At 34.4% G+C, this 17,225-nt stretch overlaps 1 protein-coding gene across 4 annotated transcripts; it reads left to right on the forward strand.

The window, feature by feature from the left end:
• The first annotated feature begins 830 nt into the window (after window positions 1–830).
• Pka-r2 (cAMP-dependent protein kinase type II regulatory subunit) lies at window positions 831–17,026 on the forward strand. Of its 4 annotated transcripts, none has more exons than XM_083052336.1 (9): window positions 4,940–5,056; window positions 5,637–5,917; window positions 7,672–7,763; window positions 12,018–12,101; window positions 12,919–13,025; window positions 13,763–14,024; window positions 14,431–14,589; window positions 14,747–14,849; window positions 15,455–17,026. In XM_083052336.1, the coding sequence occupies exons 2-9, from the start codon at window positions 5,881–5,883 to the stop codon at window positions 15,583–15,585; spliced, it is 975 nt and encodes a 324-aa protein (XP_082908462.1). In that variant the 5' UTR covers window positions 4,940–5,056; window positions 5,637–5,880; the 3' UTR covers window positions 15,586–17,026. The 4 variants fall into 4 exon arrangements, with proteins under 4 accessions (XP_082908461.1, XP_082908462.1, XP_082908465.1 ...); XM_083052339.1 differs by lacking the exon at window positions 4,940–5,056 and adding an exon at window positions 5,409–5,544; XM_083052335.1 differs by lacking the exons at window positions 4,940–5,056; window positions 5,637–5,917 and adding an exon at window positions 831–1,577.
• Window positions 17,027–17,225: the final 199 nt, after the last annotated feature.

Raw genomic sequence — 17,225 nt, forward strand, 5'->3', positions numbered from 1 at the left:
AATTAAAACAATTTAATATATTATGAAATATCCATTTATTTAATATTATATTATTAAATATTTTATCAAGTTTGCGTTTTATTTTTATATTCTATTTTGCGTTTTCTATTTTTCCATTGAAAAAGACCCGAATTGGGTCGATTGACAATTGATTATAATATATTAATTAAAACAATTTAATATATTACTGAATACATTTATTTAATATATATTATTAAATATTTTATAAAGTTTGCGTTTTATTTTTATATTCTATTTTGCATTCTCTTATTTTGTCATTGAAAAAGACTCGAATTGGGTCGATTGACAATTGATTATAATTATATTAATTAAAACATTTAATATATTATGAAATATCCATTTATTTAATATTATATTAAATTTGCACTCTATCTTTTTGTATTCTATCTTGCATTTTTTTTTATTTTGCCATTGAAAAGGATCCAAATTGGGTCGAAACATTTGATTATATACAGTTATATTAATTTAATAATTTATTTAATATATTTATTCAATATTTTATTAAATTTGCGCTCTATCAATCGTTGCTGTCTCCTCTTCTATACCCTCAAAAATATTAAATAATAACTAATATTAAAACAATAACTAGTTTCAATATAGTTATTATTTAATATAACTAATAATAATTTTTTTATTATATCAAAATATATATTATAGAAAAAAAAAATATATATATATTTTATTTTACAATATATATAATTATATTATAAAATATATATATATATATTTATTCTTTGTAGAAAAGAATAAAATAAAAATAAGCGATTATTGAGGAAACGCGCGAACGTAGCCCATCATCGACACTCGAATCGAACTCGAGCGAGAGAGGGATCAATTCGAATTCGACTCGACTCGAACTTCAGGGTCGAGCCGCGGCGCTGGATGCGCGACGCGGATGTTATCAGTCGCCATCTTAGCAACCGCGATCGGTTCCTTGAACGGGGTATAACGCGTCGTATGTTCCGCGCGATCGTGCGCAGCGTCGTCTCAGGCAGGTAGCCTCTCCCCCCTCTCCTCTCCCCGTCGACGGAGAGTGTCAGCGCGGCACCGGGGAGCTTCGTCGGCGGTTCTTCCTCGCCGGTGCGAGAAACACGAGCGAGGCCGGCGACGGGAGAGAGAGAGAAAGAGAGAGAGAGAGTGAGAGTGAGAGACCAGGCAGCAGCTCGCCTAAGGTAGGAGGAGGCGGACGCACCTGGCCCCCGGCTTCGAGAGACTCGTCGTCTGACGTTTGACGTCTGACGTTCATCGAGAGCTCTCTCTCTCTCGCATCGCGCGAAGAGGACGGAAGAAGGTATAGGTTCTCGAGGATCTTGGAACGGGAGGATCGTCGCCGAGGAAGATGAGCTGTCAACGTAGCAACGCCGGCAAGATCACGGTGCCGGACGACCTGCGCGACGTCCTGCTGGAGTTCACCATCAGCTACCTCCTGGAGCAGCCGGGCGACATCATCGACTACGCCGTGGACTTCTTCACGAGGCTACGCGACGCGAGGCGAACCCAGCTGATCCAGGACGTGCAGACCTGCTCGTCCACGCCGGACGAGTCCGTCGACGAGGGTGAGTCCGTTTCTTCCCCATCTGTCATCTGTCACTTTGTCTCTTTCTCTCTCTCTCCCCCCCCCCTCTTTCTCTCTCTATCTCTATCTCTGTCTTTCTGTGTCGTGGCGATCATTTTGCGGTCGAGCTTATCGCAGCTGATCGAACTGACAGGTCTCCAACTTGTAAAATTAAGATTTTTATTATAAAAAAAATGTTATATCTGACATTTAAAGATCATAGATGATATAATTAAATTTTCAATGGCTAGATCAATTGGCAGGACGTGGAAACCTCGTCCGGGTTAAAGGTCAGCTCTATGGGCGCTCTTTTTCTAGCATACGCGAGAATCCGAGATTATAGTACCTGATGAGAGAGAGAGAGATAGCACCAGTTAACCGATTGTGATTAGCGTCAATCGAAGCTGGTTGGGAAAAGTCGAGCTCTCGAGGAGGAGCTTCGTCGAGTGCTTGCGAGATCGATATCGGTCGTGTGTTATAAAGCTGGCGAACTCTCGTGTATACAGGGTCGATTTCCCTCTTCCCCCCCACCCCCCCCGCGACGTCAATTGACTCGTCACTCGTGGCGGGTTAAGCGAGGAGATTCGCGCTTTATTTCCGAATCACGTACGTAATATAACGGCTATAACTAGAAGAATATATACCAGTAATTTAGCGCGAGCTAGGTATATACAGGATGTACATTCCCGGGAGAAACCTTGAGAACCTGGTGTTCTCAGGGAATTTCGTTCAACCTTGAGAAATCAAGGAGTTCTCGTGTAAAAAAAATGTAATGTGTTACATAAAAATATGTAAAATTACATAAATAATATAAGTGTAAAATTACACGATAAATGGTGAAGATGTATACATTTTACACTTATTATTTATGTAATTTTACATATTTTTATGTAATACATTACCTTTTTTTTAACAGTGTAATTTGAGATTGGGATTCAGGGAATTTTTTAAACATTATCCTTGTTTGTTAATTTTATTCTTATTTAGCATTTAAGAAATATATGTCTAACATATCTTGGCAATATTTAAGTTTTTATTAAAATTTTATGATTTTTTTTATTGACAATCTTTTAGTATCAAGATCTTATATAAATTATAAATTTCATAGAAAATTGCTCATTTTTTAAATCAAGATGTACATTTCCGGGAAAAACTTTGAAAACCTGGTATTCTCAGGGAATTTTGTTCAACCTTGCAAAATCAGGGAATGTAATTTGATTGGGATTCAGGAAATTTTTTAAAAAATTATCTTTTTTCGTTAATTTTATTCTTATTAGCACTTAAACATATGTGTCTAACATATCTTGGCAATAGTTAAGTTTTTATTAAAATTTTATGATTTTTTGACAATCTTTTAGTATCAAGATCTTATATAAATTATAAATTTCATATAAAATTGCTAATTTTTTAAATAAATAATATTTAAATAAATTAGTATTCCTTATTTTTATTTAATAAATAAATAATTTAATAAAGAATTAATTTAAATAAATAAATAATTAAAATAAATTAGTATTCCTTGAAGACGTTTATAATAAATTATTTTTCGTTTTCTATTTTTATTTTTATCAGGGAATTTTTTTTACAAAATTTGAAGTAGACATCCTGTATATAGATGGATAATAATTTAATGACACGGAACAATTCGCTATTTATTCGTCGTGTCTTGTCTCCCTATCTCTCTCTCTCTCTCTCTCTCTCTCTCTCTCTCTCTCTCTCTCTCTCTCTCTGATCAGTAAATTTAATAATAGGATGACGATTTCTTCTTTTTTTTTCCAATCAACGAGATATTGTTCTTGCGATTAGCTCGAACACGAATACGTCGATTGTCTAAAGGGAGCTAGATGACGTGACATTAATTACGAGTGTAAAATGCTGATTATAATACAATTATTTATCGAGGACTAGTGTACTAAAACCGATATTGATAGAAGCGCATTGTGAATACGTCGTGTCCGAACAAACTCGGGATATTCTACTTAAAGCAAACACGATGCGTGAAATGTCAAAAAAATAAATATGTCGAAACATTTATTCGCACATAACTTTTACTTCAGTTTGATGAAACTGTAGATATTTTTCGAGCTGTAGATATTTTTTTCCTTGTTTTATCTCCCTCTAATCCGGATATCAGTCTTATTTATCGCGGGAAACGATATATCGCTCTCTTATTTTCCCTTTTCTTCCGAGGGGTTAATTCAATTCTGAATTTTCTTCTTATTTTGAGGAAGAAATCCCTTAAATCTCGTAGACAGATTTTCTATTATTAGGATTCTTTTGCTGTCAGATGGACAAAAGATACCTGCAAGATGCATTTTATACAGAAATGTTTTTTTTTTCTTTTCGGCAAACAGTCCTTGTTGTTAAAAAAAAAAAAAATAAAAATAGACATCACCTTCCCCTTTTATTGAATATAAATTCCTCCGCAAGTTATTTGATCACAAGCTTGGCTGAACATAATTTGGGCGAAAATTAAAATTGTGTTGAATATAAATTTATGAAAAAATATATGTTACTAATTTAAATAATTCCAACTTGTATATAAATTAACTTTATATTTAAAAAAAAAACTATAGATATAAAAATTAAAATTTTTCTCTGAATAACTATTTAAAATAATTTTTCCACATTAATTTTAATAACATTATTCAATTCTTTTTATTTCGCGAATTTTAAAAATTTAAAATTCTTTCGCAAAAAAAGTCATTTGATCACTCGAGCTCGAATTTGCGGGGAGAATTAAAATCGTCGAGGATTAACAAGTTTTATTCGGCCGAAAAAATCGAGTTTCCTCCAGGGTTTGAAAAAACCCGGATTTTTTTTAAAAAGCCCCGCCCAGTGGGTTTTTTTTTAAAACCGGGTTTTTTGGGGGTTTTATTGAGTTTTTTGGGATTCTGTTGGGTTTTTTAATTTTTTAAATTTAATTTTTTATAATTCGCTAATGATTAAGAAAATTGGCTATTTAATTGGCACAATTCCTTATTATGAATTCATTTTTATTTAATTTTTTTTATTCATTAATGTAATAGACCTATTACATTAATAAATAAGAAAAATTAAATAAAAATTAATCAATATTAAATACTTCATTTATAATATTATTAAATTTTTAGCATTTTTGGATGGGTTTTATAAATGGGTTTTTAAGTAAGTTTTTTAAAGTGGGTTTAACCCAATAAAACCCACCAGGTTTTATTCGATTGGGCCCACTTAGTCAGACCCTGGTTTCCTCCCTCTTAATCATCCGTCAGACGCATTTTCTCAGCACTTCCTCGCGGATTGAAGGTCGATAATCGATCAGAATCCCTCCCCCACGTGGTTCTCTCTCCCACCGTCTTCCTTCCCCGAATAGCTTAAGATATTATCAGAGCGTCGAGCGGGGTGAGATCAGTCTCGGCCACGAGTCGCGTCCGAGGAATCTCCTCCTCATCCGAGCGAGAGAGAGAGATAGAGAGATAGTGCGTGGAGGGAAAAATACGGGTACGTCTCGCGGTTGGGTTTTCAAGGTCCGGACGTCGACCAACGACTTTGGGCTCCGACCTGGCCGGACTTTTCCGAGAGTCTGCGCGCGCGAGATTCGGGAAAAGCCGGCCAGGCGCTTTTGCCGCGCGAGAGATTTTCAGTTTGGTCCAGCGCTCGATAGCCGGCACAACACGGGCGCGTGTTCTCTCTCGTTCGGAATTACATTCGGATTATTTCGATCGCGATTGTCTAATTTTTTTTTCTTTTTTTTTATTATTTTTTTAGCTGCGCTCCTCGCGTTTTTATCCGCCTCTATTTTTTTTTTTATTTTATTTTTATTTTAATCTTTTCTTCGGGAAAAAACGTATGTAAGGTGTGATTTATTTATATATTTTTTTTTTTTTTCTTGAAAATGTTGAGATTTCAATCGATTTAATCGTCTTTTTTCGTTATGTAATGTTTTGATGGTTTTTAATGTATGCTGATGTTAAGATAGGAAAAATGTCGTAAGAGAAATCCAGTAAAATATATCTGTAATGTGATGTATATTGCGCGGAAAATTGTTTATCTCTCATGCTTATACGCGGGTGTGTTTCAGAAATATTTATTCGGTATTTCATCCCCTCGCTCCTCGATTATTATTGTGATAAATTCGTGAGTCACTCGTAAGCCAGATACGATAGGGATATCGTTCTTCCCACATCGATATATTTGACTTGTTTCGCGCCACAAGTGTGCGAAAACAAAAAAGTGTGCTTAACTGAGAGAAGAGCAAGTCTCTTTCTCTCTTTATCTTTGTGCGTTCGTCTTTCTCTCTTCTTGTGTATCTTCATTTCTTCCAAATGTCGCTCTCCGTCATCGAGCCTCTGGATGATAAAGGTGCGAATATTATAATTATATTTACACGAATATTATACAGGATATTTTTTTAAATTGAGAAAACCAGAAAAATCCATCGAAAAATCTTTCAAATGTTACAAAAGTTGTGAGATTTCGATGTTTTGTCATAGTCTTATTTCAGGTAGAGATTTCGAGATCATTGTTATTTTTTTAACCACCATTTTCTTACATAAATCGATTCCTCGTAATATTTAACGTAAAAAATTGTTACAGAATAGTCGAAAAATGAATGGCTTACGAGATATTTTATTCTGACAGAAAGATTTATATTTTTAATATTTTAATTTATTAATAATATTTAATTAATAATTTTTAAAAATATAAATATTATTTAAAAATATTTAATTAATAATATTTAATTATTTTTAATTTAATTTTAAATATTTATTTTGACAAAAAAATATGAAATATCTCGTAATATACTCATTTTTCGATAATCTTACCTTAATAATTTTCTGCGTGGAATAATGAGATAAATCAATCGGTGCAAGAAAAATATACATTACGAGGAATTGATTTACATTTTACATAAAAAAAAAATTATGGTGGTTTCGTTTAAAAAAGTAATGATGACTTCGAAATCCTACAACTTTTGTATGAAACATTTTTCGATGAAAGCCTTGGCCTTCGAAAAATAGCAAAGTTAAAATGGGACACCCTTCTAAAGAAGTCCGGATAAGCGCTTTTCCGACACTCAATTTTATTTATCTCCAAAGGAAAATAAACGGACACAAAAGAAATGACAGAGTTTGTTCAAATTCGTGAATTCCACATTTATTAAGTAAGAGAGAGAGAGCATCAGTTTTTTAAATACAGTTATTAAAGTTACATTATTTTTCTGTTTCTCCAGCTTCTCTTCAAGCTTCTTTATCTAATAAAGCCAAAGAGAGAAGAGAAGAAAGGAGAGGAAAATGTAATAAACTTTTGCATCTTCAAGATCGATTCTCTTTCGAAAAGTATATATATCGCGACGAGAAAAATTCATTCCACTTTTCCGATTTGTCTCCTTCATGTAGAATTATTATTTTTGACGTATAACACAAGAGAAACTCTATATTACACATATGACAGCGAAGTAATATATCTACGTAATTGAGATATAAGAATGAAACGCGATGGGATAAAAAATTCTCTCTCTCTCTCGAGAAAAGATGATACGTTTATATATCACATTCGATCCATGAATATATAAAGAGCGTATATACATATTTCGATACGAAAGAATGACATTTTGATATCGTCAAGTTATTGTCGTGAAAAAAAAAAAAAAAAAAAAAAAAATCTATATAAAATCTGAAATACCGAAATTTCGAAGATGATGCAAATCTTCTCTCGTAAGATAAACTTCGACTTCCGCGACGCTCGAAATTTAAAATGCTAATGCTGGAAAAATTCTAAATGTTAAAGCTGCAATTTATTCCTCCTCTCTCTCTCTCTCTCTCCCTCTTATAATTACTCGAAGACCGGGGTTTTGCCGCGACTAACAACTAAAACGAGCCAGCGCGTAACCTTTTGCATTTACATAATTGAGCGGCTGATAATTTTATTTTTTCGCTCTTATAAACGCGATGGCTTCTTGTGCGCTCCTCGGAGATTCTCGGAAAAAATTCTCCTTTTTTTTCTCTCTCGGAAGCGCAGTTATTTCACTTGCAAATTATTATACGTCCAGTTCAATCGGTAATTGTGTGATCTCTATTTATATTGAAATATGTGTCTCTTTTGCATTTTTCTAGAGCCACCAGTCGGCCGATTCGCTTCCAGAAGGAAGAGCGTTTTCGCGGAGACGTACAATCCTGAGGAAGACGAGGAGGATGACGGCTTCAAGGTAGCGTGTTATGATTATACTGCTACTGTTTTGCATGATCTTATGCACACGTGCTTCTCGATAACGAGGCGAAGCTTTTTGCGAAGATACGAGGCCTCGCGTCTTCTGTCTTTTGAGAAAAGGAAGAAAATATGACTTTATACGGGCGACTGAACAAGATTGTGAAAGTTGACTGAACAAATTACATGTTGCGACACATTTCGTGTAATATAATTGCCCTAATAATTGTTGAATCTGATTAATTCGTTCCGTCGACTTGACTCGTCGTTTATCAAATGGCAACCATTTTATAAAAAAAACTGCGTTTTTTTTCTCGATAATAGATGCTCGATTTATTACATAAAAGCTTGATTAATATATTAATATATCGATCATTACGTTTATATTAATATTTAATTATACATGATTAATTATGTATATTAATTATTTATTTAATTACATGTATTATATATGTAATTAAATATATTATAAATATAATTAACAATATTAAATATATTATATAATATAATTAAAAATATTAAATATATTATATAATATAATTAAATATATTATGTTTTTTTTTCGGTGTAGCGGCAGAAAATAGAGTCTCTCTCGTTACGAAACGTCGTCATACACCGCGCTTATACATACGTGTGCGTGTATAGTAGTAGAGGTATATAATATAATCGATATATTAATATAATTTTTTAGCAACGAGAAATCTGCGGAAGTATACATTTTTTATGTTTACGACACTTAAAACCACCTGATTTTTGCCGAATCGACGAAAACCGATACACGAAAGTATACTTAATCAGCGATATAATACGTGTTTTGCTGAAACGTGTCGCCGTCGTAAAAAAGAATGTGTTACATACGCAAAAAGATTGAAATAATGAGAATTCAGTAAAGAAATAAGTAATTAAAATGAAAGATGTATATCTATGTAAATCGATAACGCTCGGCGATTTCCTCGTCAATACTTAGGCGACGACAAGGTTTTTTTTTTTTAGACAAAGTTAATGTATTTTAATTACTTTTTCGTAGAGGGAGAGAGAGAGACAGAGATTAACGTTGCATATTTCTCGTTGATATTTCACGCCGAAGAAGCCGGCTTCGCGTCTTCGACAGAGGCGGTTTAGGTCTTTTTTTTCTTTTGTTTTTTTTTTTCGGTGTAGCGGCAGAAAATAGAGTCTCTCTCGTTACGAAACATTGTCATACACCGCGCTTATACATACGTGTGCGTGTATAGTAGTAGAGGTATATAATATATCGTAGTCTATTAAAGCATCGCAGAGCATTCTCTGTCTCTCTCTCTCGCTGCCGCGCGAGTGACGAAACGCGAGCGAAGAGAGTTACTTTGCTCGGCGATGCGAGGCGATGTACCTTTGTGACGTCAGGCCGCGTGTTCGATAACCTGGACGTGATTTACATGTGTGTGTGTGTGTATGAATGTATGTATGTGTGTGTGTATCATCGCACGTGATCGCGCACCCGTGAATGAGGGAGAAAGGGGCGTGTATATGTATATATGTGTGTATATGTATAGAGAGAGTAAGGTTTGCGAAGGGTCGGGTTCGACGAGAGAAAGAGAGAGAGAGAGAGAGAGAGAGAGTATTTTCACAAAGACAGAACCCGGTGAATCCGATTATCGGCGCCCCGTGGTGGCTGGTTACACGAAGAGGAAAATCGGCGATCTCTCTCTATCTTTCTAGGCTTGCTGCTAGGCCGACCGATCATATTTTCTCGCTACGAGCTACAACGAGACCAGGACAACAAGGTGTAGAAGAAACTGGGGCAACCTGCGTCTTTTTTAAAAAAAGCTACGACGAAAGACTCTACGCAAAATTACTACGCAAGCTTCTTAACTGAGTTTCACTTATGGAATGTCAACACACGTCAGGTGGCCACCTGATTTTTTTATGCAGATTCCTCGGCCAGGAGGGTTCGAAATTTTGCGAGCGAAAGAGAAACTCCAGAGGGCCGGATAGGGGATCTAGATTTTTAGGAAAAAAATACAAACGCGTATTATGTCATTTATATCGATGATTTTAATTTTGCAATATTATAATTTTAAAATTGTACGCGCCTTAACTACTTGACTCTTATTATTGTCATTTTTTATCTCGATTTAATAGAATTTATAATAATAATAATTTTTTTATAATAATTTTATAATTTTTAAATATACGCGTTTAAACTATTTGGCTCTTATTGCCATTATTTTACCTTGATTTAATAGAATTTCCATTTATTGTGACTTTCGAGAAAGTAATTTCTTCGGAGTTCTAATAGATTTTTAGAAAAAAAATCGAAACGTATTACGTCATTTATTTCGATGATTTTAAATTTGCAATATTATAATTTTTTTATAATAATAATAATTTTATAATTTTAAAATTGTACGCACCTTAACTACTTGACTTATTTTTGCCATTTTTTTACCTCGATTTAATAGAATTTATAATAAAAATAATAACTTTTAATAATAAATTTTTTTTGTAATAGCAATAACAATTTTACAATTTTAAAATATACGCGTTTAAACTATCGCTCTTGTAGCCATTATTTTACCTCGATTTAATAGAATTTTCATTCGGGGCTCAGTTGAAGGGAACGTTGAAAACAGAGATGTGTTGCCGAAAAAAATCGGTCGCGAGGAAAAAATTGATTTAAAATTCTGGTCGAGGAATCTTTGGTTGAAATATAACGGGATATCCCCTTGTTACGTGTTGGAGAGAGTGCTACATGGAAAAGATAATACAACGTGACGAAATAACAGCTTTACAGGTGACAGAGTCGACCAAACAGCTGATCGGCCTGAGCCACCGGGTTTTTTAATCAACAATGCTCGCAGATGGGATACGTAATAGGAATGGAAGGATAGAGAGAGAAAAAGAGAGAGTAACGGTTCTCTACAAAATTGATCGCTTTTGTATTCAACAATTGCGACGATAACGAAACAAAGAACTCGCCCGCTTGTGGAGAGGACTGATTATCAAGCGCGCGTGTTACTGAGGAGTAAAAAGTTGGCATAAGTCAGGAATGAAAAAAAAAATCCACTCTCCTCTCTCTGCTATGTACATATCTGCCGTATATATTACTACTAAATCTACTCACGTACTGTTCTCCTTTGCGAGGAAAATGAAGCGCGCGTAGTTTTAGAGATAATTAATTTTAATATAGGAGCGCTGAAGAGGAAGGGAGTGCAATTTTTTTAATATAAATGCCATGTTATGTAATATTTTCAATGACCGCGGGACGAAAAGCGAATAAGTAGCTTCTCTGAAAAATGGAACCTTTTAACTAAAGTGCTGTTTTCCTACGCACGAAAAATTTATAGTGATTATATAGGGATTATATACGCGTCTCAAAATATAAATAGATGCTAGAGACACATAATGTACGAAAATGTGCGCAGAAAGATATTAAAATTTTGAATTTTATGTAGCCTCAATTCGACACATGACGCATAATTTTTATAATTAGCCATTTATGGCTACAAAAAAATTAAATGCGTATTTCTAGTTGCCAATAATTTCGCTAAGGGATGCAAAACTGCGTGCATCGCTTGACAATTCTCTAAACTTGTCGAACATGATGTGCTTTATCTCCGAAATAATGTTGAGCGAAGAGAGGGTGAGAGAGAGATGTCAGAGTTCACTATATCAAGTCTAATGCAAAAGGCAATATCTTCGAGTTTAAGTATCAAATTTGCTCGCGGCTTTTAGAGAGAATTGCACTCCATTCTCTCTCCCTCCTATCGCGAAATCTTATAAAATTAGTTTCTAAAGTCAAAAGTTCAAGAATCACTTAAAGGATAGATAACGTGGGATGACGAATATGGCGGCAAATATGTCGACACACCCAACAATAATATAAGAAAATAACATAATAAAGCTATAAATAATTATTTAATAAAATAAAAATAAATAATTAACAAAATAAACAATAATTCGTGCAAATAAATTATAATTATTGTTTAAGGAGAAAAACACCGACGATAAACGTCGAAGAGGCTTTGAGAAAGAAAACATCATACATTTTGCACAAGTTTTATTTATAGATTTATATATATTTCATTGTAAAGTACGTTTTTTTTTCTCATTATTCGTTAAGAGAGAAAAATCTTCTTACGTAGATGAGAAAAAAAAAAGGAAAATGTCTCTCGATTGTACAGGCACTTTAACAGTGGATCCTAGAGTAATTTCGCTTATAAAGCTGCGTTTTATCTTAAGCTTAACTTCGCCTTCACACTCGGTTCATTGGTTTCAGATGGTCCATCCAAAGAGCGACGAGCAGCGACAAAGGCTCAGCGAGAGCGTCAAGAACATACTTCTGTTTCGCGCTCTAGACGTGGTAAGTTAAACATCTGCGCTTTCATTAGACGTGATCGCAAACAGGAATAGATATAACAGGCTCGCTGTTAGATATTCCGCGCCAGCTCGGCGAGATACCAAGAAATCCACGAATAATCTCTTATTAGGAGCAATTGCTTTTGCCAACTCAGCACATAGTGTTTAAGATAATTATTCCTTTCATCATCGGCGATTTGTTCGAGCCAAATCAAATAATATCCGCCATCGTCACTTGGCTATTAGATAATATTCATCGATACGAGATACGTATTTATTTAATCTATATATAATTCATTTAAATGTATTTTAATGGATATTTTATATACATATATGTATGTATATTTTTTTTATATTATAATATATTTTATTTTATATCATATATATATTTTATATTTTTTATATTTATATTACTAGTATTTTATATATTTTATTATAAAATATATTTTATATTATGCGTATAGAGAGACTTAATTATATCGAGTTCCACTTGATATCGGATTGAAAAGTCTCGAGAAAGAGGGAGAAAAATTTTCGAGCGAGAAAAATTAATTTTTCATATCGTTTGAAGAATCTATCAACTAAGTTATTGAGCTCTAAAGCATGTAGAGTCTCGTGAAATACTTTCGTAATATGTATATATATAAACTGCACTTACGTATGCAGAGGCACGTATACATTATTGCCTGCGATATATTCACGCGACATTCCGTATTTGCAATTTTAAAACCGATATACATATTTTAAATCCCGGGTACGATGATAATATCGCGTCTAAAGCGTGTATTTATACGTGTAATAATAAAACCTTACTTTTGCAGGAACAAATGGCGGACGTACTTGACGCGATGTTCGAAAAAACCGTTCAACCGGGAGAATTTATTATCCGACAGGGCGACGATGGTGATAACTTTTATGTGATCGAGAGGTATAATACTTTTTCTTTATATATTACACTTAACGTATCGATAGGCTTCTCCCTTCAGCGGGAAGCTCCAATGAACCAAGATGAGATGCGCAGCTCTCAGTCGCTCGATCGCGGGGCTCTTTTACTCTCTAGAGCTGAAAATATTCGAACAATCGTTCAATCAATCTTATCATTCGATTGTTCGCATAATTTTACGCGTAATTATTCAAGACAGAAAGTACCCCGCACTAATCTTATGTAAAATGGATTTGAGCCCATTACAATTTTTGTTCAGTAGATCATAAGTTACAACATATGAGAAAACCAGCTAATTTTATCGGGATTCATCAATTTCATCTAGGATTTCATATAAACTCAAAAATTCCGCACTAATCCTATATAAAATTGAATCTTAGTAAAATCTGCTGAAGCTTAGTGAAATTCTGAACAAAAAATGTAATAGCCTCAAAGCTAAATAATAGACAGTATTGATTTACAATCAGTCAAACATGAAAAACTCGGGCTTTGCGAGCTGTTTGACTGGCTGTAACTCGATAATTGTCCATTATTTAGCTTTGAGGCTGTTGAATCTTTTGTTTAGCAAGTCATAAACTACAACATATGAGAAAAACAGCTGATTTAACCGAAATCCATTTCACATAAGATTAGTGCGGGATGTTTTCTGTCCAAAATTCACATCCTCTTTCACTTCCAATAGCGTCTCTAACGATATTTCTCGGTGCGTTTCGCAATTTTAGGGGAAAATTCGACGTTTACGTGAAAGATTCCGTCACGGCGACGGATAATCGGATTCACACTTACGATAATCGCGGCGCTTTCGGAGAACTGGCCCTCCTGTACAACATGCCTAGAGCGGCCACTATCAAGGCCGTCACCCTCGGCACCCTCTGGGCTATGGACAGACAGACCTTCCGACGTATTCTCCTCAAATCCGCGTACAAGAAGCGCAAAATGTACGAGGCCCTTATTAATAAAGTGCCGATGTTGAAATCTCTCGAGGCAAGTGTATTATTATTACGCTCTAATCGTTCGTTCTTCTTTTTTTATCGATTATGTGTGTTTGCGCTGTACAATCTTAAATAACTTCAGTTTTTTTCATATTTCGAGATTAAATATAATTATAAATTAATATATTTAATAATATAATTATAATTATAAATTAATAAAATTTCAATACAATATATTAATATAATATTTAATGTATTAATATAATATTATATATTATATATAATTATATATATTAATATAATTATAAATTAATAAAATTTTAATACAATATATTAATATAATTAAAATATAATTATAAATTACTATATGTATGGCGCCCTCCGTGTGTGAAAAAGTAATCTTTAAAATGCCAGTTTGTTCTGTACGATATTATAAACGTGAAAATTCTGTTTTTCAGTCTTACGAACGTTTGAATTTAGCGGATGCCCTGGCACCGAAAACGTATTCCGACGGCGACCAGATAATCAGGCAGGGCGACACCGCGGACGGGATGTACTTCGTCGAGGACGGCGTCGTCAGGATCACTATACTCGGCGAGAACGGCCGTGAGATTGAGGTGGGCCATTTATATTATTATTATTATTACGGTTAATTCAGTTTCCTGCCCGCGAAACGACCCGGAGCTATGATTATTACGACTACGAACTACTGAGAGAGCGCCAAGAAAATTTCTGTTTTCCTCACTCTAACCCAGTACCTTTAATATCGCGCAGATTAATCGTGTTCCGGCTGGCGGTTATTTAGGCGAGTTGGCACTCGTGACGCATAAACCACGCGCTGCTTCGGCCTACGCTGTAGGGGATGTCAAACTGGCATGTAAGTCTATTTCGTTTTTTATCGCCCACGACTTTTGGATTGATAGGTAATCAATAAACAGAGGCGTCAATAAGCGCAGTTACGAAATATTGATATTTACAGTAATATATTACTGTTATTATTAGATGTATCGAAGAGAAAAGAGAGAGAGAGGAGAGAGAGAGAGAGAGAGAGAGAGAGAGAGAGAGAGGAGAGAGGAGAGAGGAGAGAGAGAGAGAGAGAGAGAGAGGAGAGAGAGAGAGAGAGAGAGAGAGAGAGAGAGAGAGAGAGATAGGAGAGAGAGAGAGAGAGAGAGAGAGAGAGAGAGAGAGAGAGGAGAGAGAGAGGAGAGAGAGAGGGAGAGAGAGAGAGAGAGAGAGAGAGAGAGAGAGAGAGAGAGAGAGAGAGAGAGAGAGAGAGAGAGAGAGAGAGAGAGAGAGAGAGAGAGAGAGAGAGAGAGAGAGAGAGAGAGAGAGAGAGAGAGAGAGAGAGAGAGAGTCGCGATATTTATTTCTTCCGCGCATTTAAAATTTTCTATTTATGTCAAACATACACGCGCGCAAATAATAATTAATTTCGTCTCTAAAGCGAGAGCTTATTTGATTGATTCAAATCGTTGTTTACAGTTTTGGACGTTGAGGCTTTCGAGCGTTTGCTCGGCCCGTGTATGGAACTTATGAAACGTAATATTGACGATTACGAGGATCAGCTAGTCAAAATATTCGGCAGCAAAACCAACATCTCCGACATTCGATGAACTGTCTACGGCAGAGACGCAACAACGTCGTCGCGCTGCTGTACTACTAAAGGACACGCGACACTTTCGTACAGCATATATATATATATGTATATATCGTACGTAAATATATCGTATATATATATATCGTACAGTATATATATATATACATATAATGTATAACGAGCACAAAAGAGAGAACTTGTACCACCTACTTTTGAATCTCATCCCGCGTATATATTTCGAGTATCATCTCGAGGTCAACTGTTTCGTATGACTGTTCACTTTAGACGTATACCGATTATAAGATTCGTCGACGATAGTTACCAAGTTTATACCTACGACACACATTGAACAAAACTATAGGCTGCTCGACTATACTCGACTATGTATAAACAATAACAAATATTTAATAACTATTCTCTAAGACTGTACTAGATCAAAAAGAGAGAGAGAGAGAGAGAGAGAGAGAGAGAGAGAGAGAGAGAGAGAGAGAGAGAGAGAGAGAGAGAGAGAGAGAGAGAGAGAGAGAGTACGTTAGTGCATTCTATTACGCGCTCGATCGTTTGCGAAATTAATATATCTCCATTTTATTATCAGTCTCAGTGAAAGATTGGAATATAATGCTTCGAGAGATCTAGGACAGCATTATATATATTAATACGCGTTATTATATTAATATTCTTATCCCTGGAATGACTTAACAGTTTATCTCGATGTATATTCAATCTATACATATACAATCCCTCGTCATTATCCATATTTTACAAACAAATCGGCAGTTACATTTAATGAGACAGCAGGAGTCTGTAATATTCGAAATTGAATGCTCTTTCTAACACGTTCTTCTTCTTCTTCTTCTTCTTCTCTCTGGCGAAGATAAGGATTACAAGAGAAAAAAACGATATTAGCGATCGTATTAGTGACACGAGTCTTGTAAAAAGTTTCTATGAGATACCTACGTATGCATATCACTCCTTTTTGAAGATAATGAAAGTAACATTGCCACTATTAAACTTAAAAATAAACGGGAACGATGTAATATCCTTTGATACGTGATCTATTTAAGAACATAATATCTTAATAAAAAAATATCAGGTTAGACAATCAAGATTTTAATCTATAATTTCCAACGAGTATTAACACGCACTCTCTTTGTGAATAAAATACGCACATATACATGCACGAACAAACATCGCACATAAACGCACATATTTGTAGTAAAATTATTTTTAAGCGCAACATTGAATCCATAATATTTATATATATATATATATATATATATAAATAATTGTGTTGAAAACAAGATACACACATTTAAAATTTATTGCAACTTTTATATAATTATTTATGATTAAATTAGCGTATATCGGATTAATAATTTCCTACTCAAAATAATACCAATTATTTTCTAAATTGCAGATTAACTTTTTTAATGAAAGAAGACGCGCGTTGATTACATATGACATTTTTATTCAAAAGCTTCTATAATACAGACATAATAGAAAATTGAAAAGAATACAGATGATTTATATATTCGCTTTTTTATGTATAAAGATTAATAAATGCCAGAATCTTATAAACGCATTCTATTTCGGATATAGAGCACTCTCGCAAAATGCATAGGAAATCCAAGATTAGCGAGCCTTAAAATTGGCTTA

This window comes from Prenolepis imparis, unplaced genomic scaffold (genome assembly GCF_030444845.1).
Source record: "Prenolepis imparis isolate NDT839.2.m4 unplaced genomic scaffold, iyPreImpa1.0 SCAF_12, whole genome shotgun sequence".
In the NCBI taxonomy this organism is placed as follows: domain Eukaryota; kingdom Metazoa; phylum Arthropoda; class Insecta; order Hymenoptera; family Formicidae; genus Prenolepis; species Prenolepis imparis.